The sequence below is a fragment of the Anabrus simplex genome, chromosome 4, assembly GCF_040414725.1.
Source record: "Anabrus simplex isolate iqAnaSimp1 chromosome 4, ASM4041472v1, whole genome shotgun sequence".
NCBI classification, from domain to species: Eukaryota; Metazoa; Arthropoda; class Insecta; order Orthoptera; family Tettigoniidae; genus Anabrus; species Anabrus simplex.
The window spans coordinates 427849997-427873906 of record NC_090268.1 but is presented as its reverse complement, the minus strand read 5'-3'; the positions used below and the strand labels follow the sequence as shown (position 1 = coordinate 427873906).

Sequence of the window (23910 nt, the reverse complement as noted above, 5' to 3'; positions counted from 1 at the left end):
GGCTGCCCTCCATAGTTAATTCGCCAGTATCTTTCTCCTTGACTTTGGAGACCTTGGAATGAACTATATTTCTAACAGAGTCTCTCTGTCCTGAATCTGGTTACTATGGAGTGACAGTTTATAGTACATTATTTGTTTTTGCTCTGAAGACGATCCTGGTCGGAGGATCGAAACGCTTCAGCAGATTATTAACATTTCGCGACCTAATATCCCCATATTAAGTGTTATTATTATTCAGATCATTAAATGTTGTATCACCAAGTCAAGAAATGAGTAATTATGTATTGAGCATAATTTCCGATGATGACTGCTATGAAACCAGCCAGATTTCCTGCTATCGAATGTTACGTAAAGTATCGAAGGTAATTTTGGAAGTTGACTGCTATGAAATAATTGCTGCAGTGGAATTTGAAGGTATGTTCAGCCTCAACGTGGTTTATTCTTCAAAGAAATAAGGAGGCTAAATTAAGTGTGCTTTATAGAGCCATGTTCTACACACACAGGAAAATATACGTACTTTCATGAGGACTTCATTTGCATACCATACACCACCAAACTTGTAGATGTCCAAGCCGTATATACAAGCAGATCAAAATGAATTGTTCACGTGTCTGTAACGAATTTCTTGTATCATGAACCTTTTACACGTGCTAAGAATGGTCAAGTGGGCTGGACAGGTCACAAAAGACGTACACTTGAATCAAGTACGAGAGGCATATTACATTATCGGCTTTGAATATTTCCTTTGACGATGGGGACAACCCAACTGGTCGTCATGTTGTCGTGCCCCACAGCGCGCTACTCTGCGAACCTTCCAGAAGCGCTGCGTGTTCCTGATAGCGAGCATACGGAGCAGTGACGTCATCCCGCTAGTGGCTTACTATCGTGGAAAAAGTATAGATATCCTTTATCCTTTGTCCTTCATAGAAACAAGCTATACCAACATTTAGCTTATTTCATTCTACGTTTAATTATGTGAAGTAGAAATTGTTATCGTATCCAATTAAAATTTTAACGCAGGTTGAACACAACGCAGGTTGAACACACACACAAAAAACAATTGCCGGTCTTTTCTTCCATTTCCAACGGAGCGCTCACTTTGAAAATTCACTACTTTAAAAGTATTGATATGATCTTCACTAAATTTAATAAGGCTTACAGCAACTTATTGTTGATTTGTATACCAAGCTTTTATTTAATCTGATATTTGTGAAGAAAGTTGTTGTAAAGTTTGTGAAACAACATTTTCTCATTACTGGGTGATCATAGCCGTAAACAATTCAGCTCATTATGAAGCTCATGAGAATGTCTGGCTAAAATTAAAACGGATTTTCTCTGCATGCAGTTGTTGATTTTATATATATATATTTTGTTATTTGCTTTACGTCGCGCCGACACAGATAGGTCTTATGGCGACGATGAGGCAGGAAGGGGCTAGGAGTGGGAAGGAAGCGGCCGTGGCCTTAATTAAGGTACAGCCCCAGCATTTGCCTGGTGTGAAAATGGGAAACCACGGAAAACCATTTTCAGGGCTGCCTACAGTGGGACTCGAACCCACGATCTCCCGATTACTGGATACTGGGCGCACTTAAGCGACTGCAGCTATCGAGCTCGGTATTATTAATTTTATATTGATTTATATTTAACTGAGTGGTTTTGAGGGAAGAAAGCCGTCTAGGTGGAGATTGTGGGCGCAATCCTGTTTCTACAATGTATTAATGACATTCCCTGCACTACCAAAACCTTCACGGCCATCTACGCCGACAACACGGCCAATATGGCCAAAAGCCGCAACCCAGACTTAGCAACACGTACAGTAACACTTAAAGAGGCTCGAACCCTGTCTCACCAAATGGAAAATCCAGGTCAATCCCCGCAAAACGAAGTCTGTTCTCTTCACTCGGAGACACCTACAACCTCAACAACACCTAACACCACACAACCAACCTATCCAGCGGGTCACAAGTCACAAATATCCTGGAATTACACCAGACGCAACACTCAGATTATACAATACAGCGATCTAGACAGCATATTCTAATGCTATACCCACTCATACATAAGCGTAGCACTCTCTCAGCGAAATGTAAAATGTAAAATAATAAACCTACACTACACTCATGGGCTTTATTACCCACTCCACTATAATTATACAAAATACAGTATAAGTCATTCAAAACTGCGCACTTCACCTAGCAGTTAAACACTACACCATCCCCACAGTAGAACTACACGACATCACACAAGTACTCTACATTCTAGATTACGCACTAACACTCACCACAAACTTCTACAACAATACCCAACATAACTGTAAACCACTCATTAAAAATGTAGGACAATACGAACCAGACCAACGAGATTAAATTAACAGACGCCCTAAATACATATTCCTAATTAAGGACATTCTCATCAACCCTGATGAAACAATCTACAGCCGTCATAATGAAGACCTAACACTTCAACCACATCAAACAGGATCAAATAACCCTTTAGGTCTTAATATAAATTCAGATAAAATCCCATTTCACCCCTACTTCTCCTTCAAACATATTTTCGGTTTAATTTTTATAGCCATAAGTAACCTGTAATTAATTAACACACACCAAACTGTTACTCTCACAACACAGATAAAGTCAACCTCTGCGGTGTACATGTTCACGTGATTAGCTGATACACCGGAGGACCGGGTTCGATTCCCGGCTTTGCCACGAAATTTGAAAAGTGTTACGAGGGCTGGAACGGGGTCCGCTCAGTCTCGGGAGGTCAACTGAGTATACGGTGGTTCGATTCTCACCTCGAGGTGGTTTGCAGTGGTTTCCCACTTCTCCTGCAGGCAAATGCCGGGATGGTACCTAACTTAAGGCCACGGCCGCATCCTTCCCACTTTTGTCTATCCCTTGCAATCGTCCCATCTCTCCGCAAGGCCCCTGTTCAGCATAGCAAGTGGGGTAGCCTGGGCGAAGTACTGGTCCTCCTCCCAGTTGTATTCCCAACGCCAAGTCAGAGGTGGAATCCCGCGCTGAGTCCGAGGGATAAACCAACCCTGGAGGGTAAACTGTTTAAGGAGGAAAGAAAGAAAGAAACAAACAAACAGATAGGAGTCGTTTTTACAACTGATTCCCCGTTAAGCTAGTCGCACCACATCAGCCGAGGTGAAGTACCACCAGCTGCCAACAATGCTGTAATTAAATAATATCCGCAATTACTTATTTAGCCTTAGCAATAAATAAGTAGCGTGGCCGTTGTAACCACAAAGCAACACTGGGCCTGGATAGTATCTGGATGGATCACCATATAGCACTACCACATCGTGCACACTAATTCACTGTGTCAACAAGCAACCCATGATCCTGGACACACTATACACATAAACAAGCACACCTTAATTGCTAGCAAATTATTAAATGACATCAAAATTCGCGAGATAAAATGTAAAGTCATTTGTGGTATTTGCTGAACGTCCAGAACTTAATAACTGCGTGAGCACACGGACATGTCCTTCGTCTCTAGAATGGTCGAACGGTGGGTCGAACATTCCAAAGACGTGTTGAAGTATAACAGTTCTAGGTAGCAACCGCTGCCACTATGAAAGCCGCATGTTCGTGTACTGGGATGCAGCACCTGTAGTGAACTCTATCATCGTATTCGAGCAGCTTTGGTCTCCTCGCTACGATCTAGGAAGTCCACTGCGTGTCACCATGTGGCACCAACAGGGGAGTGATAAACTAGAAGCTGTAAAATAATAATAATAGTAATCGTATGGCCTCAGCTACCGTGTGCAGACATTTCAATTTGACGCCATCTAACTGTCTGCTCGTCAATTTCGACGTTCCGTTTTACTCTAGGCCACCACTAGACGGCAGACCGAGTAAACCGAAACTCTCTTGGGCGTCTATGGCTGAGATTTAATGAATTTTGTCGGGTAAACACCAAATGTGTCACCAGAGATCTTTTACATGCCGACATCGTACGACATGGAGTGTCGAATGGACTTTTTTCCGCCCTTCAAAAATCCGACTGCCTCTGCCGGGTTTGAAGCCGCTATCTTGGGATCCGGAGGCCGACACTCTACCGCTGATCCACAGAGGCAGCTACTAGAAGCTGTGAGGTACCTACAGTACGTCCAGGATCCAGGGGTTCTGCTTGAGACCAGCTTACAGCAAGCAAAGGAGATTGATGCAGAGATAAAATCTACGAGCCATGTCTTCCATAACACAGTGAGAAATATAACATCCCTTAATAAAGTGGAGGGTGTACGATCTACATCTCGGAGCTAGAGGCGGCATGGCTCGTATTCGGGTAGAGCTGGGTTTCTCAATGGGCTTTCTACAGGATACATTCCTGACCTTGGTGAAGGATTCTCACACAATTTTATATGACCCTTGAATATCTACAGCCTGTTTCCAGTCACTCGACCGGGTCAGGAATGGAATTACAGTGACTCTATATGTACAGTGTGGCCAAGGCCAGTCCAGCCGCCATGTTTTAGCCAAGTACTCAGTCAGCTGATAGATGAAGGAGAGTGATATTATTATTATTATTATTATTTCAATAAAGAATAGACTAGGTCAATATTTTAAGATGTTATTTATTTTGCTTATGCGGTATGTATATAGGCCTTTCCGTATTTGTTATATTCAGAGTCTGACTACCTGATGTAAGACTTCAAAATTTAGAGTTATACGTGGTTTAGGCCTACAAGTCACAATTATTGAAGAGGTTAGAAATTCTTTCTTGGTAGCTAGGCCTATCATAACATTTATATTATAATACATGTGGCATAAAATAGTATAGTCATTGTCTTGAATAATATATGTGGTGACTGTAAAGTTAGCCTACATTTAATTTTTTTCTATTTGCTTTACGGCGCACCGACACAGATAGGAGACATTGTCAAGGTCTCTGATCCACTCATGCGCTCTGCGCTCTTTTCAGTGAACTCAAGTGTCAAGCGATATCTCGACAGAAATTTATGAATAGTTAAAAGATAGAGTTATAATAATGGTCGAGCATATACAGTCGTATAGAACTCGCTTATCATGTTAATTAAGACACTCTTAAACAAACTATAAAACTCGTGTCTTAATTATTGGCGTTATAGGCTTGTTGCATAATGTACTATTATTTGCGAATGACCACTTAGGATCACGCTGCAATTCATTTTTTCTTTGTCTGAAGTTTCCTCTTCTTCCAGTACTCCTTCATATGGGCGCTATGCTGTTTCTTCTATTCTATCAGTCCAGGCTCTTCCCCTCTTTGCAGTTCTTTCGACTTGAAACCCTTCCAAATTTTGAATCATGGTCCGAAATGTTTTCCTGTGTAACATCTGAACTTCCTGGATGTTGGAATTCTCTAAATCTTTACGAACTTCCTTAATCCATGCCGTCGTTATCTTCTTGTTCCACAGGTAGTCGAATAATTTTTGCTTAGTCTGTATTTGTCCATTCTGTACAAATGTCTGAGAAGTGATAACCTCCTCTGAAGTTTTCCCTATATTTTTGTAGACTTTATTTTTGGTCCGTAGTCTCCAGTTGGTTTCAGTCTGGATTGGGCCGAAGATTATCCGTAGTATTCTCCTTTCTAGGATCTCCAGCTTCTCCGAATTGTAATTCATATTTTAATATCTAAAGGATGCATTTTAAAGTTTCATTAAGAATTATTCTTTGTAGCTTAATACTTTTGAAATAACATGTAAATTATTCTGTATCCATGCGCCCAGCTCTATCAACAGTCAGATATTTATTTCTACAATAGTGTTTTCCTGTTATGATACTATTCCTTTGAGAACAAAGTATTTCCGTTTAATGACAATTACTTCAATATTTCTAAAGTTTTATTCAGCCAACTACATAAATTATGAATCAAATTTCAAAAACTGTTGTATATACGAAACCAGGCCAAAAAGGAATAATAATGATAATAATAATAATAATAATAATAATAATAATAATAATAATAATAACCACAAGTTTACAGGAATGATGACGAAAATGGCAATACGTAACTTTCCTGCTGGCAAGCAGTCAGACACGTTGCCATGGTAACTTGTAGGTTCGTTGTCGGTCTGTCGGTCACTCAATGCAGAGTAATTTTCTCCGTCATTTGAAGTGTAAGCTAAATTATGAACATAACAAAAGTTGCGTATAATGAAGATGTGTTTCACATACAATCCACGGATTTCACAGAATATCAATAGCATAAGAGAAAATGGAGGAAAACCGTGTTGGTTTTCCTATAAATCTCACTTCTATTGACATATTTTTAAATTATTGCATACCAAAACCTTCTCCTGGAAAAGTATGCTCTATATATGACGTTTGGTCGAGATCTATTCAGCCGTTTTGCCGTGATGGTGTAACAAACAGACACGAAAAATATAAACCACTTATTCGGTCTTGAGTTGACCTAAAGCGGATAAATATCTAAAAAATTTGCAAAAGAAGCGAAATTACAGACATCGGACCCCCTACAACTTTATTTACATAGATTGCTATGAATTAATAAAGGCCTAGGTTTCATACAGAAATGACAGATGTCAATTGAAAGATATGGACTGTGGGACCATGACGGAATAGATACAGAAATAAATCACTCTCAGTATTTAACTTGGTAGATGTTTGTTATGAGTGGTAGTGAAACCGAATATGATGATACACATGTAAATGAAAATTATCAAAAGATCACCCTCCATTATCCGATAGGCAAGCAATCACCTTTACAGTCACCAGATTTATTAATTTCGAAACGAACGAGGAATCTCTTTCCCCCCGAACAGTTTGTTACAACATTTCCTAGCACTAGAAGACCCGTACTGCTCCCCAGGATTGATTTTGATTTGCCTGTCGTCGTCATATTGCTTTTCCTGCCATTTTTAATGCTTTTATGACCATTTAACAAGAAGCGCGTTATGGTATGCGGCAGTTCGTAGTTAGAATTAATCCAGTCTGGCGTCGTCATGTCGTCTGTTTGGTAAAAATCTATCCCTGTCTTCGCTTTTTTTTAATCCTACAGTTCTTGATGTAAAGCTTGCTGTTGTGTCGTAGAAGGCAATGGTATATTTTAATCGCAGTTCTTCTATATAAAAGGGTTGTCTTGTGAGCTCATAGGTTAGTTTGAAGGAGCGTTTCCTTTTTTAAGATACACGTCCTTCACTCTTTGTAGTGTGGCTAGGTTATCCTTCAATATGTGTTCCCAGATAATATGTCATGAGGTCATGATGGGGTCTGTTTATTTCTCGTATCAGCATGTAAGTTTTTAAGAACGCTCTGCCATCTTTTGAATATATTGCAAGCTGGGAAAGTTTAGAGAATCAGAGAGTATCTACGAGGGGCGAACTATGTAGATTTACACTTTCTTTTTTGTACGTCGGCGTATGGTTCACATTTCACTTTTGAAGGTGGTAACGTATAACTGGTGTCTTGTTCCACCGCTTGGTAGCACCACGCGCAGAGAGGCCAACGAATGCACTCGTCATAGCCATTATATAACAACACTGTCAGCGCAGGAGCAGGCAACATGGAAAGCAACCGTCAGGGATAGCGCTATACGACTTGGTTCCTATGGAAAGAAAGTGTGGCCACTGCAGAAATTCATCAGCGCTTGGTGGCGGTCTGTGGAGAATATCCGCCGTCACGGAAAACAGTTTACAACTGGGTGAAAAACTGGGAAAAAGGGCGCACATCGGTGGACAAGGGAACCAGCTGGAAGGAATGTGTCAGTGTCAACACCAGCCAAATTGCACGGATCGAACAGGCCATCCGATGAAAGGGAGGCAGCCACGGGAATTAGTCGAAACACTCTGCAGCCACTTACAGTTGGAGAAGGTGTCATCCACTTGGGTGGGTTCCTAGGCTAGACGAAAAAGCAGAGGCGTGTGGACGTGTGCAACGCCATGACCAAAATCAAGCTGACTTCATGGCTAGGCTTGTGACTGGTGATGAGACATGGCTTCTGCAGCATGGCAATGCCCGTCCCCATATTAACCGATAGATCACCGCTGCAATTGATCAAATGGGATTCACGGTGCTGCCACACCCACCGTACTCTCCCGACGTGGTACCAAGTGATCATCACCTGTTCGGGAACATGAAGAAACCTCGGAAAACCATCCTCAGGGCTGCCGACAGTGGGATTCAAACCCACTATCTCACGGATGCAAGCTCACATCCGCGCGCCCCTAACCGCACGGCCAACTCGCCCGGTGTGCATACAGTTACAAAGAGATTATGTTGAGAAAGTGAACCTAACAACTGATGTGTAATGTACTTCATTTGAGTAGAAAAGATAAAGTGTAAAAATATAGTACGCCCTACGTAGCAGCGAATATTCTTCTTCTGTGATCAGAGGAAGAGTATATTGTCTGGCTTGACAGGTAGTAATCAAACATGGCTGCATGCAGTCACATTACGTAGGATGAAAATCACATATGTATATCAGTATAATAATGAAAGTGTTAGTCGCTTAGCAACCTGCTAAGTACAGAATGTATTGTGGGTTAGGAGCCTTTGCCAGCAGTTATTGGAGTGATCATTTAATGATTTGATTTTACCCCCTGTGGGTGGTGGACGCAGACGCAGAATACACCCACGGTATTCCATGCCTGCCGTAAGAAGCGACTAAAAGGGCGACCAAGGGATGATAGTATTAGAACTACATCTGACTTGTACCACCACGCGTGGAACACCATGGGTCGCTTTTACTTGCGTATAGTACCACTTTGTTAGGTACCAAATAGGTTTGTGATTAGTAGCACGCAGGAGTACCGTGCGATCAGCCTCCACTTAGAGTGCACTGCCGGCTTTTACAGTACCTATGATTGGTACCACTATATGAGCGACACCATGGGTGAGCTACACCATGGCTCTGGCTTGCCTATGATTAGCACCCACTATATGAGGAACACCACGGGAAAGTACGAGTCCCTGTGGTTAGTAGACTTATGTGATGAATACCATAGGTTTGCGTTGCCTGTAAATGCCGCCGCAATATCTGTATTACATGTGCGAATTTCACTACCTGTGAGTAATACCGTAATGTGTGGAATACCGCGAGCCCCCGCTACTTTTGATTAGTACCGCACCATGACAAATACCATGGTTCTACTTTCCTAGCGACAAGTACCATTATGAGGGGCCGATGACTTGGATTTTGGACCCCTTTAGACTGCAAGCATCATCGATTCAGTCTTGTGCTTTAGGAACAGTTCCTTGGTCAGTAATACTATTGTTTTACGCAAATTTCTGTGAAAGTGAGTAACTGCGGGTCGGATCCACTGATTGTTTTAAATTCATATCCATCCATTCATTCTTAGTCCTAACGTTTTGAATTCTGGTCAGTGGAGGATATTGGACTTTTAATTTGTCATTATATTTCGTCTCATTTCGTACCATTAGGGGCCGATGACCTAGGTATTAGGCCCCGTTAAACAACAGGCATCATCATCATCATCATCAATTATTTGATTTTATGATTACCCAAAGTTGGATGAACTCAGAAACCTAACAATATTTCATGATTCACCGGCAGGTGATTCCGGAGAGAATGAAAGAATAATGGTGCAAATCTGTCCAGTAGAACGGACGGATGGATTTGCGAAAGCTGTATTTAGTAAACTCTTTTAATATGTAGATATTACTTGTACCGGGCGGTACACCTCTACTCTGTTTATTTAAAAGTTGCGCCAGTTGAAACTCCTCTTCTGGAGGAAGGTTGAACTTTATCTATTCTATTAATTCTCTACTTTCTCAGAAGATGTCACCACGTGGAAAATTTTGAGTTTTTGAACTGTGTCACTTTTGATGTGTTTTTGTCTCGCTTGAAGTAAGAAGTGTGAACTTTCTCTTCTAGAGGACACTACTGAAGAATTACAATAGTGCAACCTAGTGCGAAATCAAAGAACTATTTTGTTGAAGAAATTTTTATTTCAAATGTTTGTTCCTTGCTAAATTTCTTTCTGTTATTGTTTAAGTTGGCTGTATACCCCTCTTTTTCCCCTTATTTTGGATCTAGCCAATCCCGAATTTCTTTAATTAATTTTCCACCAATAATGTGTTTCTTCTTCCTCTATGTAGGGGTTTCTTTTCCCGAACCAATAAAGATTTTGTGGGAGGGTGTTTTCTTTCCCCTAACGCCTAGAATCTTCCGCGAGAGGATATAAACTGCTGATTTTGGGGTCTCCGGGCCACTTCTGTTCCATCTTTCAGTGTATTAAGTACATAGCAGGAGGCGGGAAGCGCCCCTTTCTTCTTCAGCCGTTCAACACCAGGTAATGGCCTATTAATAACTTCTTTTCTTGCTAGGTCGGCAGTTTAACACTCGCGGCGGGTTCGAAGCATTTCCATCATGTAACCTTTTCCTAAAATGTAATTACTCTTTTCATCTTTTCTTGTAAAGCTACATATTGGGATAGAGAGTGCTAACCCTCTCGAGCTCCCACTCACATTTGTTTTGAGGTGAACTTATTTTCTCAAACTATTCTTCGTTTATGTAATGTAATGTGTTCTTCTCTAAGTCACCTCTGTAGTATGGGATTAGCCCTTGCGTTAGTGGCCCCAGAGCCAGATTAGGTTTTAAAAACAAAGTGTATTAGGAGTGCAAGTTCGCCTCCTCTCAAATTGTTATTTTAGCGGTCATGTAATCAACCTTCTTTTCATGTAATAGACCTCCGTAGTTTGGGTATTTTACCCCTGTAAATACGTCCTTAGAGGACAGCTTGAAGGTAGAGTTTGGTGTGGCCTTGTGATAGGCTTACAATTTTGAGAGCGGATCGCTCTTTGAAATTTGTTTCTGTATGCCTCGTGCAGGCTTTATGTGTAATGTTTGGAGCCAGTGCTCCTGGGCATGAATGGGGTTTTCTGCCCCTTGGCTAAAATTTTCTTTGGGAGTAAGGCGGGGCTGATTGCCCAAGAGTTATGAAGTAAGGGCACTGAGCCCGAACCCAGTAATCTTGTACCTACATTTTTGCTACTCTGTACCTGTTATGATTGTTATCTCTTGTTTTTGAAAAGAAAATATAACCTAGTTAAATTTTAAATTAATTGCACGTTAATTTCGTAGCTTGAAACCCATTCACACCCGCACCTTCTTTCACCTCTACCTACCACGGATATCTCCGTAACAAGTGGTAGCAGAGCGTGGTTGAATGGGTCTCAATTTAGCCCCTTTTGACGGCTAAACATTGCTTTGATTCGAACTCTAACAATTTTCTCAGTTGCTGGAATTTTTGAGTTTTTCAAAATTGTTCTGTCATCATGCCCGGCCCTCGCGATGTTCTCCTCCTTAACTACTTGCGCAAAGAGGAGTTGATATATGAGTTAACTATCAGAAACGTTCAATCTGGAGGCACGGTTGCAATAGATACTAACAAGCTTAGAGAGTCCCTTGATTTGCCCATTTCCATCCCCAATTTGGGAGAGAAAGAAATTGATGACTCTCTTTCCACGATCGTCGAAAATATTACTGGGCTAGCATCTGTAGTCAGCTTTTTTGATGAAAACGATCCGTCTCCCAATCAAATTAAGCGTGTGCAAGGCAGGCTGTATCACTTTGCAAATAGAGGTAATGATCTGTTGTCTCTAAAGGTGAATGACGTTCAGAGGAAGGACGCTAATACGCTCCTTGAAACTATTTCTGAATTGTCTAATAAGGTCACTCAATTGCTAACCGGCGAAGTTCCTCCCAAAACTGATCAACCCGCCACGGTGAATGTAGGTAACGAGGAAGAGCCTCCTCAGGGAGAAGTCAATAGGATAACCGTTGCTGCTCAAACTATCTCTGCCCCATCGAACAACGAATCTGAACGCCGTGCGTCATTGAGTAACATCCGCTCTGAATTAACTTCTTTGCCATTGAAACCTTTAACGACTATGTCACCAGGGTTCAGCAGCTTGCCTCATCCATTGGCAATGTTGCTTAGAGGTATCTCTAAGTTTTCCGTCAACACCACCAGTGATGTAATTTCATTTTTAAGATTTCTAGTGGAATTTCAGGATCATGCCCTTGTGTTTTCTCTTTCCCCATGTCAAATTTTGCAAATTATCTATCCTTATGCTATTGGTGTTCTATCTGACAAAATAGTTAGAGCCATCGCTGAGCAATCTTCTATTGAGGATTTCCATGCCCATTTGCTAGCTAACTTCATCCCGGCTAGGGCCAGGTCCTCCCTTATTCAGAAATACTATTATCGGGTACAGCGCTTGGATGAAAACCTGGCAGACTTCATCCAAGATATTAAGTTTTATACTAGGGTGTTTGCTCTTCACTTCCCTGAGGATCAAATTGTACAAGCTATTGTGGAAGGTATTTCACCATCCTATAGGTCATATTTGTGTTTCGCGGCGTGCCCGCAAACATTCTCGGAACTTGAAGCATTGGCAGTCTCAGCGGAAGGAGTTAGATACGCCGATTCTTTGCGTGTCGCGAAAGAACCCCCGCCTTCCTTTAGTAACACTCGGCCTCCACCTCGCCGACCAGTCAATCCCCGTAAATGTTATGCTTGCGGGTCGCCTGACCATCTGCGGAATAAGTGTCATCTGATCAAGTCAAGTGGGACAAGGAATGGAGCAGGGTCATCACAAGGCTGTTTTAAGTGTGGGGCCTTCTCACATATCGCCAAGAATTGCCCAAACTCAAATAGCACCCCCTCCTGCTCAACTTCTGGTGCAAATTCCAGCTATTCCAATAATAAAAAGTGACTAGTGGCGTCGGCTGAGCCGACTAATCCATATTCCCGAGACTCAGCCCCTAGTAAACAGGTTGTAAATGCAGAGAACGACCAGCCTTCAAATTCATCTTTTGAATGCCCTAAAGAGTGTCTTAGGATTGCGGCGGATACCCCCGCACCTGTTCCTTTTCTTAAGATTGAGTTAAATAACGAGCCTATAACAGCTCTCTTAGATTCAGGCAGTGTTTGTTCCATTATTTCGGCTGATTGGTATTCTAAATTGAAATCTGTTTGTAAACTCCCTGACTATGTCTCTTCTCCTGTTCAATACGTTTCGGCTAATTCATCTCCATTAGAAATTCTAGGTTCCTTACTGGTCAAAATTCGTGTTTTTAAGTTTACATGGAAAGTTAAATTGTTTGTGGCCAAGCAATTGTCTTGCCCCATCATATTGGGAGCGGACTTCATTTCTCACACTGGTCTTGTGCTCGATCTCCAGAGTAGGTCGTGCACATTCAAATTTGCGTCCAATTGTAGAATTCCCTTGTTAAAGTGTAATTCTGTATCATGTTCATCTATTTCGCCTACCCAGGATGAGATGTTGTTAGACCTTAGACATCTACCTGAGGAGCAGGCTGATAGTATTCGGAAATTGTGTCAGTCGTTTCCCGAGGTGTTCTCTGATACTCTTGGTGTTACTGACCTTATTGAATACAAAATTGAGGTCACGGATTCAATTCCTGTCCGTTTTCCACCGTATAGGCTATCTCCACCTAAAATGAAGGCTCTGAAAGAAATCATCGATCAGATGTTGAAGGATGGTATTATTAGGCCCTCTAAGTCAGCGTATTCTTCGCCTATTTTTCTAGTCCCGAAACCCCAAGGAGGCTTCAGGCCTGTCATTGATTACAGGGCTCTCAATCGGAAGGTGGTGTTGCAATCTGTGCCTCTTCCCGACCTTCATTCTTGCTTTTCATGGTTTCGTAAGGCCAAGTTCTTCACCATCTTGGACTTGAATCAGGCCTATAATCAAATTCCCCTTGCCGAAGAGTCTAAACATCTTACAGCGTTTGCCACGGACTGGAATTTATATGAATACAACCGCGTGCCTTTCGGGCTCCCCACGGGGGCAGCTGTGCTCACTAGGCTACTAGATAGGGTCTTTTCCGACATCAAATTTGAGTACTTATATCACTACTTGGATGATGTCGTCGTATTTTCCGAAACCTTTGAAGAACATCTAGATCATTTGCGAGAAGTTCTCAATCGCCTTCGTAAGGCTGGGTTAACTGTTAAGTTGTCCAAGGTTGCCTTTGCTAAGCCCTCTATGTCATTCCTAGGGCATATTGTGTCACCTGATGGTGTAGCAGTCGATCATTCTAGAACACAGGCCATCCGTGATTTTAAACCTCCCAAGGACATTAAAGGTATCGCCAGGTTCATTGGCATGGTGAATTTCTTCAGGAAGTTCATTCCTAATTTTGCTAATAGAGCGGCGCCCTTAAACCTTCTTCGTAGGAAAGGCATCAAATTCGAGTGGGGACCTTCTCAACAAGCCGCTTTTGAAGATCTGAAATTAGCTCTCTGTAATGCCCCTGTACTTGCTATGCCTGATTTCTCGAAGAAATTCATCGTCCAAACCGACGCATCGTCGTCAGCAGTGGCTGCAGTTCTTCTTCAAGAGACTGAACTAGGGAGGCGACCCATCGCCTATGCGTCTAGGACATTGTCAGCTCAAGAAGCAAAGTACTCCATATATGAGCTTGAAGGTTTGGCAGTCTTATTCGCCTTAGAAAAGTTCCGTCTCTATCTGGAACACGTCAAATTCGATCTGGAGACAGATAATCAAGCCTTAAGCTGGGTCTTAGGTAGGCCGCGTCGTACAGGTCGTATAGCCCGTTGGGCCATCCGTATTTCTGCCTTCCAATTCGATGTACGGCATATCAGAGGTACTGAAAATGTTGTCGCCGATGGACTCAGCCGTATGTTTCATAACGACGTAGAGACCCACGAACCGGTCGACAGTTCATCACCTTCCGAGTCCATACTATCTGGTGTTAATGCCATCTTAACAGATGCTCCCATGCTTTTTAGGGATATTGAGAAATACCAACGTGAAGATCCGACGCTGGCTCCGATAATGGAAACCCTTTCTTCTGGGGAACATGCTGTCCCTTATGTTCTAAGGAATGGTGTTCTATGTTGCCCTTCGAGGCATGATAAGTTGATGAAAGTTGTTGTTCCAGCGGTTCTTGTACCTATGATCTTCAAATACTATCATGAGACCCCATTGGGGGGGCATCTTGGAATCTTTAAAACTCGTGAAAAGATTCGTGAAATGTTCATATGGAAAGGTATGGACGGTGAAATTCGGGAACTTGTAAAAGCTTGTAAATCTTGTTTGATCAGTAAACCCACCATGTCCACTAAAGTAGGCCTTTTGTCTTCTCATCAAGCGTCGCGCCCCATGGAACGCCTGTATATCGATTATGTGGGACCCTTCCCCCAGTCAAAGGGTAATGCCAACAAGTTCATCTTTGTGTGTGTAGATGGTTTTACAAGATTTTCTTGGTTATTTCCGACTAAGCTGGCTACCGCTCAGTCCACCATTACTTGCCTAAATTCTATTTTTGCTTCTTTTGGTCCGTGCCAATATATTGTATCTGATAATGCTAAGGCTTTTACATCTAATCTGTTTCGTAAATTCTGTTTTGACTTGTCCATCTCTCATGTAACTACATCTGCTTATTACCCTCAACCATCTCTGGCTGAACGGGTTAACCGTAATCTCAGGTCCGCACTTATTGCCTATCATCATGAAGATCAGTCTAGGTGGGACACGTCCCTGCATTGGTTAGCTTTTGCTTTGAATTCGGCGGTTCATGAATCTCACAAATTTACTCCAGCTTCTTTGATGTTTAAGTTCGTTCCCAACACGCCGCTCTCTAACCTCTGGTCTCTGAATGACATTCTGCCCGAGACAATAGATCCGGACAACATTAAAGATCTTTGGAAGAAGGCTAAAGCCAATCTTAAAGTGTCTCATGAAAAGGTTAGGGAAAGGTATGATCGTGGACGGAGACCCACCCCTTTGAAGGTAGGCGACCAGGTTATGGTCAAAAATTTTGTTCCCGCGGGCAAGCTTGCCCCCAGATTTCATGGGCCTTGTATCATTCTCGATTTTCTTACGCCGGTTACCTTATTGCTAAGTAATCCAGCCACCGAGAGGATATTTAGAGTTCACCTGTCCCAGGTGAAACCGGTGTAATTTCTGTGTTAACTTGCTTCATATTATTTTGAAAGGATATGAAGGTTATATTTTTTTTTTTTTGAGTTTCACTTTAAGGCATTCTGCCCCTTCTGTAATATTTTGGTTTTAGATGTAAGCCTTTTGTGAAACCTGCCCCGACCCATTAAACTGCCATCCTGTCTTTGCCACGGCCATTACCACGCTCCCGTCTCCTGCTCCACTCTACACAGTGGCTTAATGAATACCATGAATATCTGCACGCCGCTGGCCCCTCACTCTCTCTACAAGCCTGTACCCTCAAAGAAAATGATTGTCCAACACAATTCTGCCGCCTAGCTTTAATGTTTCAGCGCCCCCGCAGCCGCGCAGCGCCGTGCAGCGACTGGGGAGGGGGATGGGCCCCCTCCTCTCCAGCGAGGACGACATGTGCACGGCGAGCCGGAGCTCACCTCCCGGCCAAGGCTGATGTGCGGCGCACGACCTGCTACATGCCCGCAGCCTGTATCTGTTCACCGCGGGCGCGGCGTACTTCAACACCTCTGCTCCCCTCATAGTGCGGGCGAGCGGTATCTCAGGGTACTTGAGGGGTCCGAGCGGCCTCCGTTGGACGCAAGCTGCAACGGCCGGTCTGGCCATCCGACTCAATCTACATCAACTACATGGACAGTCACCATAAGCAATAATTACATTTGGGAATTTAACAACAATATTTGGTGAACATTGCAAAACTTTTCTTCACTTTTAAGCATTAAAGGTTTATCTTCAGAAATTCAACTACTACAACAGAAAAACTTTACTGCACCGGCAACAACAAAATTTTGAAATTGCAACCAACCAAATTACTAAAATCTTATAAATGCTTCCGCAATTAATCTTAATATCAACATCAAAACTTGGACCTTATTTTGGAAACAAAGCTTATGTTCTTCTGTGTTACCCCTTGGAGGAACTTTTGGGGGGGGAGGTCTGTACCGGGCGGTACACCTCTACTCTGTTTATTTAAAAGTTGCGCCAGTTGAAACTCCTCTTCTGGAGGAAGGTTGAACTTTATCTATTCTATTAATTCTCTACTTTCTCAGAAGATGTCACCACGTGGAAAATTTTGAGTTTTTGAACTGTGTCACTTTTGATGTGTTTTTGTCTCGCTTGAAGTAAGAAGTGTGAACTTTCTCTTCTAGAGGACACTACTGAAGAATTACAATAGTGCAACCTAGTGCGAAATCAAAGAACTATTTTGTTGAAGAAATTTTTATTTCAAATGTTTGTTCCTTGCTAAATTTCTTTCTGTTATTGTTTAAGTTGGCTGTATACCCCTCTTTTTCCCCTTATTTTGGATCTAGCCAATCCCGAATTTCTTTAATTAATTTTCCACCAATAATGTGTTTCTTCTTCCTCTATGTAGGGGTTTCTTTTCCCGAACCAATAAAGATTTTGTGGGAGGGTGTTTTCTTTCCCCTAACGCCTAGAATCTTCCGCGAGAGGATATAAACTGCTGATTTTGGGGTCTCCGGGCCACTTCTGTTCCATCTTTCAGTGTATTAAGTACATAGCAGGAGGCGGGAAGCGCCCCTTTCTTCTTCAGCCGTTCAACACCAGGTAATGGCCTATTAATAACTTCTTTTCTTGCTAGGTCGGCAGTTTAACACTCACGGCGGGTTCGAAGCATTTCCATCATGTAACCTTTTCCTAAAATGTAATTACTCTTTTCATCTTTTCTTGTAAAGCTACATATTGGGATAGAGAGTGCTAACCCTCTCGAGCTCCCACTCACATTTGTTTTGAGGTGAACTTATTTTCTCAAACTATTCTTCGTTTATGTAATGTAATGTGTTCTTCTCTAAGTCACCTCTGTAGTATGGGATTAGCCCTTGCGTTAGTGGCCCCAGAGCCAGATTAGGTTTTAAAAACAAAGTGTATTAGGAGTGCAAGTTCGCCTCCTCTCAAATTGTTATTTTAGCGGTCATGTAATCAACCTTCTTTTCATGTAATAGACCTCCGTAGTTTGGGTATTTTACCCCTGTAAATACGTCCTTAGAGGACAGCTTGAAGGTAGAGTTTGGTGTGGCCTTGTGATAGGCTTACAATTTTGAGAGCGGATCGCTCTTTGAAATTTGTTTCTGTATACCTCGTGCAGGCTTTATGTGTAATGTTTGGAGCCAGTGCTCCTGGGCATGAATGGGGTTTTCTGCCCCTTGGCTAAAATTTTCTTTGGGAGTAAGGCGGGGCTGATTGCCCAAGAGTTATGAAGTAAGGGCACTGAGCCCGAACCCAGTAATCTTGTACCTACATTTTTGCTACTCTGTACCTGTTATGATTGTTATCTCTTGTTTTTGAAAAGAAAATATAACCTAGTTAAATTTTAAATTAATTGCACGTTAATTTCGTAGCTTGAAACCCATTCACACCCGCACCTTCTTTCACCTCTACCTACCACGGATATCTCCGTAACATTACTAATTGTGATGCCACGTGGCAAAAATAACGGCGTGTTTCACTTTATCATGTTCTAGGCTGATGTGCTGTCTGATGTATCAGACAAGGATGGTGTTTACATGACCGTGGAACTGCTGTCCGAGAAGTGCGGTGACAGCAGGGCTGTCGTCCTCAAGACACTGAGTAGTGCTGGACAGCATGAGGAGCAAGCGTCAGTCAGCTATAATGTACCACCAACGCAGCCTGAGGAACAAACGTCTGTCAGCTCTACTGTAGCACCAACAGGTTGTATCTCCAAAGCAGTAGGATGCGATTATTGGCCCAAATATTGTTTACAGTAGCCAGCTGGCGTTATTGGTCCATAGAAATCTATGGCGGTTAGGAGATATCATTGGTCCAGATATCTCTATAAGAATTGGGTGATATCATTACATTAGGCTGGACACATTTTTAAGTGTTAGGTGGTGTTATTAGCACAGACAACTCTATAGGAGTTATATGATGACATTTGTCCAGAAATCTCTAAGGTAGTTAGGTGGTGTCATTGGTCCAGACAACTCTCTAGGAGTTATATGATGACATTTGACCAGAAATCTCTAAGGTCGTTACGTGGTGTCATTTTTCCAAATATCTGTAGGTAATAGGCGGTACCATTGGTCCAGATGTCTCATTCAGCTGCTGCCTGCGGTAAGTATAGCTATAATACGTATAGTTATATTCCTGAAATATAATATAAGTCTACAAATTTAGAGGAGGCGTCATCCTGTAAATCATTAATCAATTTCTAAATGTGTCTCATAAATGAGTTTTTCATTGTTTATAGTAATGACTCTTACTAGCGTTCTAGACGGCTTTTGTTCTTCTGGTGATTTAAGCTACAGAGTACCTATGTAGGTAACTCTTATAATGCTACTTTCTCGACCGTAACCTTGTGCTAGATAATTTCACTAGTACTGTTTTACGGAGGCTGTTATTGCTTGCCGGTGCTCTATCGAACTCCTATTCCGGCGATGCACTCATCAACGGTTCGAAGTCAACTGCGGTTGTTGCGCCATTCAGAGCTGTTTTAACACCGAAGCACGTAGACTAGATCTTTCCGCGTAACTGCCAGTGACTGATTTGTTCACATATTAACATTCGAAATCGCAAATGCTTAAATTATTCAGCCGTACATTTTGTATCTCTGTAATATTTTTTCACAGCCCGCCATACACAATGGTAGTTGCTTCTTCCAAGGGTTTTCCTTCTTAATAAATCACACTACGATTTTGTGCAATGAAATATCATAACACACCTTTGAGGAAGTTATTTGCATTTCTGTGATATCGTACGTTTGATTTTGGTCGAAGTCATCTACTGACTTTGTGTCAGGTAGAGCAAGCTTATGTCTAAAGGTGTAGAATATACTCACGAGCAATTAAATTATAGAAACCTATCCGGTAGCGTGTAGGACCTGATGATGGCGGAGATACGAGGAGGCATGGGAATGACAAGACAATGGTAGGGTTGGGAATTCGTCCCGATACACGACCGCTGTACAGCTTTCCATAATGCATGGACATTTATCGGAACATCCTCCAGAGCAATCAAATCGCTCTTAGCAGCATTTCAGGTGTGCTTGATAGGGCTGAGGTTAGATGAATTTGGGTTCAACGCAAACAGCATCACTCCCAAGCCATTTTAACTGAAGTACACAGCCACATTTCTGGTCCAATAAATGAGTGAATAATGTTGGCAGAGGGGTCTCTTGCAGTGTGGTGAAGGTGAACTACCGAGCTCGATAGCTGCAGTCGCGTAAGTGCGGTCAGTATACAGTATTCGGGAGATAGTAGGTTCGAACCCCACTGTCGGCAGTCCTGAAGATGGTTTTCCGTGGTTTCTAATTTTCCCACCAGGAAAATGCTGGGGCTGTACCTTAATTAAGGCCACGGACGCTTCCTTCTCATTCCTAGGCCTTTCCTGTCCTATCGTCACCATAAGACCTATCTGTGTCGGTGCGGCGTAAAGCAAATAGCAAAAATAAAAAGGTGAACTAATGGCTGGATATGTTCTGAGAGCTTGTTCGTGTATTTTTCACCGATGAGGGACGTGGACATATGTTCCAGTGGCAACATTTCATCCCAATGAACAGTCTCCACACGAGGATGCTACCATCGGCAGACTGAACTACACCATCCGAGTTAGACAGGACCATTGCCTCATGTTCTTGGAGATACACTTGTACCCTGATAACGGCGTGTACCAGTTGGTACTTCAACTCATCCGGCGAAGTGATCTTCAGTCAGGCTTTGAGAGTTCAATGGCAAAGTTCTTTTGCCCATGTCTGTAGTTGTGCCTTATTACTTGCAAAAAGGAGAGGTCTTCTAGGTAGACGGCGGCTTCTGTACCTTCTTGGGAGGAAAAGGTTTTGATGACTCACACATTGTTATTATCGAGGACTGAATTCGTGAGAGATCTGCTCTTATTGTCCGAGCTAGCCGAAGGCGACCCCTGAAATAAACACCTTGTACTTCACGCGATTTGACTGCGACGGTGTTGGTTGTCCTCGAGTGCACGTGCATTTTCGAATCTTGCAATAACTTTGCAGTTTTGTCTCACAGTTATTACAGTGTAACTGTGTTATAACTCTTTAAAAATGTTTTACACAGTTTACTATTTGCTACACAAAATTACATTTATTCTTGGAAAATCGTTTCACGAATGTGTTCACTGCGCATCTAAAAGTAGGCTGTCTCCAGAATTGCGCAAATTTCTCGCCGGGAGCCGTTCTGATTTGCGGACGTGTACACTCTTGCCTTACGTATCTGAATACAGGATGGCCGATAAAAAACGTGAGAGTTACAGCGTTGGTCAAACTGATCAGCAATATTTAAAAAAAATACGTCGATATCTCGCGCCGATTGCAATTTATTAGCTGCTGAATTAACCAATCAAATCGCTTCGCGGGTTAATTCTAATGGGCTATACGACGCACACGTGGCTTGGTCGGCACGTGAGCCATGCCGAGAAATGAGCATCAAACACTAACACACCGTGGGTTTCAGAGAATGTCACCGTAGTGTGCTTGCTGTGGGCCGAACCTGTCAGCAGGGATGTCCTTCTTCAAGTTCCTCCCCTGGAGAAGTTTTTTCTTCCATGGCGCTCTCAAGCCAATCATGAGCAACGTACAGATTTAGCATCACTGCCTCTCAAAGTCCATCAGAAGTTCCCCGCGAAGCGATCTGATTGGCTAAATTCAGCGGCTGATAAAATGGTAACGGCTCTAGATATCGACGTAATTTTTAAAATTATTATTTTATTATACAATCTTCCCACAACAGGTGCAGGATGCCCAAGGACAAAGAGTACGTTAACAACAACAATGGATATAGGTACAGTAGATAATGAGATCGTATGAGCTTAAATGTAGGCAAAAGAGCTAGGCACAAAAAACATTTATTTGAGGTCCGCAAGTGTGGTTCTTGAAGAGAGTAGTAACGGCGACGTTGTTCGTAAAATCTCTATTCAGCCTAAAGGTATTGCAGAAGTTGACAAAACATTTAGGTATGATTCCTCGAGCACCTAACATCAAGCCCATTACAGAGATGGATGAGAGCTTACAGTATATTTTGCTTATGGAAGTCCACCGTTTCTTCATAAATTCTTCTTTTTCTCCACATCGACCTCTTCTGGCTGGTTTTGTTGGTCTCAAATCTAAGTGTTGGATCAATGATGAAACCTTCAGAACAGGATGGCTTGAAAGCAATAATGTTAATGCGTCGGTAGCTCTGTTGGGGAGACCGTATACTTCATCATATAAATTACAACCTTCTCCTCTCAAAGCGTTAGCTATTATTGATCTGCCTACAGTATGGCGTGAGTTGGGTAGTAATTCACAATGTGGACAGACTCCCAGGACCCACTAACGCTCAAATAGCTGGTTCACGTTGTTTCCGAACATCCTCTACGAAACACGACTGCACTGCACGCGGTTAATATCTTAGTTTCACAAACGAGATATAGCATGACTTGAAATTATATTCACACTTCACAATCAACTTTACAATGCACTGACAACTGTTAGTCTGCATTACGACGACTCAGTATTCGGCTGTCACCGAAGTAACACAAGAACTCGACCGAACAGATGCACGAAAACACACTCCGAAAATTTAATCCATTTGGTCACTGACGACTAAGTATCCATGTGACTGTTATACCTTTTTCAGACCAACTGTGGCCTCACTCTCCATACGACTGACTATCTCATTGTATACCATCCGTCTCCTTCCAACTGATTCCAATTGACTTACTGGCAAGTCTATCCATTCAACTCCTTCCAACTAACTGAACTCTCCAACTGTACTATCCCTATAGGATACAACCCTTTATATAGACATAAGTTGTCACACACACGTCATTTCTAAAAGAGTATATGATGTAACTCCCACCCCGTTACAAATGTTACAGAATGTGATGAAATACCCTCAGGCAACATTAGGAACTCCCTAAATATTATCTACAGTTACAGTTATCTACAGTTACTGTAACATTATTACACCATATTTTGTAATGTCAAAAGGTTTCACAAAACATATCCATATCTGATGTTAGGCAGCAACTCTCACTCTACATGGTTTTAACGCTAATATACAAACACACATATATACGCACAATAAATTAACTACAATGAAACAAACGATAATTATTTAATACATAGCAAAATCAGATTACAGAATTGAATCAAACAAAAATACGAGTTACAGATATAATAATAATAATTGTTACGATGTTTTGTGGGCCGGCAGAGGTGAAAGAAGGTGCTGGGATGAATAGGTCTCAACTTACGAAATTAAAGTTAATTTAAAATTTAACAAAGGTTATATTTTCTTTTCAAGATCAAGAAATAACAAGTATAACAGGTACTCAGTAGCATATCAACAAATTAAGAATGTACAATTGCAATTAGTTAATGGATTTGGGCTTCGAGCCCCCAGACACGCAATCCTTGAGCAATGAGCTCAACTTTAGCTATGTACAAAGTTCAACAAAGGGGCAGAAAACCCCAATCATGCCAAGGAGCACTAGCTCCCAATTACCCAGTTAAGCCTGCTCGAGGCACACAGAAACCAAATTTAAGAAAGAGCAACCCGCTCTCAAAGTTCAAGCCTATTCAAAGGCCACACCAAACTCCACCTTCAAGCTGCCCTCCAGGCACACAAGAACAAGGGTAAAAATACCCAACATACTGAGGCCTATTCAGTAAAGAAACAGGACAATTACATGGCCCCAAAATACCAACTTGAGTGGAGGCGTAACTTGCACTCCTAATACACTTTTTTAAAAACTTATTTGGCACTAGGCCGCTTATGCAAGGGCTAATCCCATACTACGGAGGTGACACGATAGGAAAACTTTATTACATTACGAAGAGAAGGGAAACTGTTATGAAAACGTAGTCACCTCAAAACAATATGAGTGGGAGCTCGAGAGGGTAAGCACACTCTATCCCAATTTGTAGTTAGAGAGACAGAATTTATACCAAGTGTCTTTTACATTTTAAAGGAAAGTTACATGATAAAAG

At 42.1% G+C, this 23910-nt stretch overlaps 1 protein-coding gene across 1 annotated transcript in view; it reads left to right on the top strand.

Moving 5' to 3' along the window:
• The window catches only part of LOC136872800 (uncharacterized), a 94605-nt gene that overhangs the window by 29829 nt on the left and 40866 nt on the right, over positions 1-23910 (top strand). The window contains exon 3 of the mRNA XM_068227427.1: positions 18425-18632. Coding sequence (XP_068083528.1) covers positions 18425-18632 — 208 coding nt within the window. The remainder of the gene's footprint in view (positions 1-18424; positions 18633-23910) is intronic.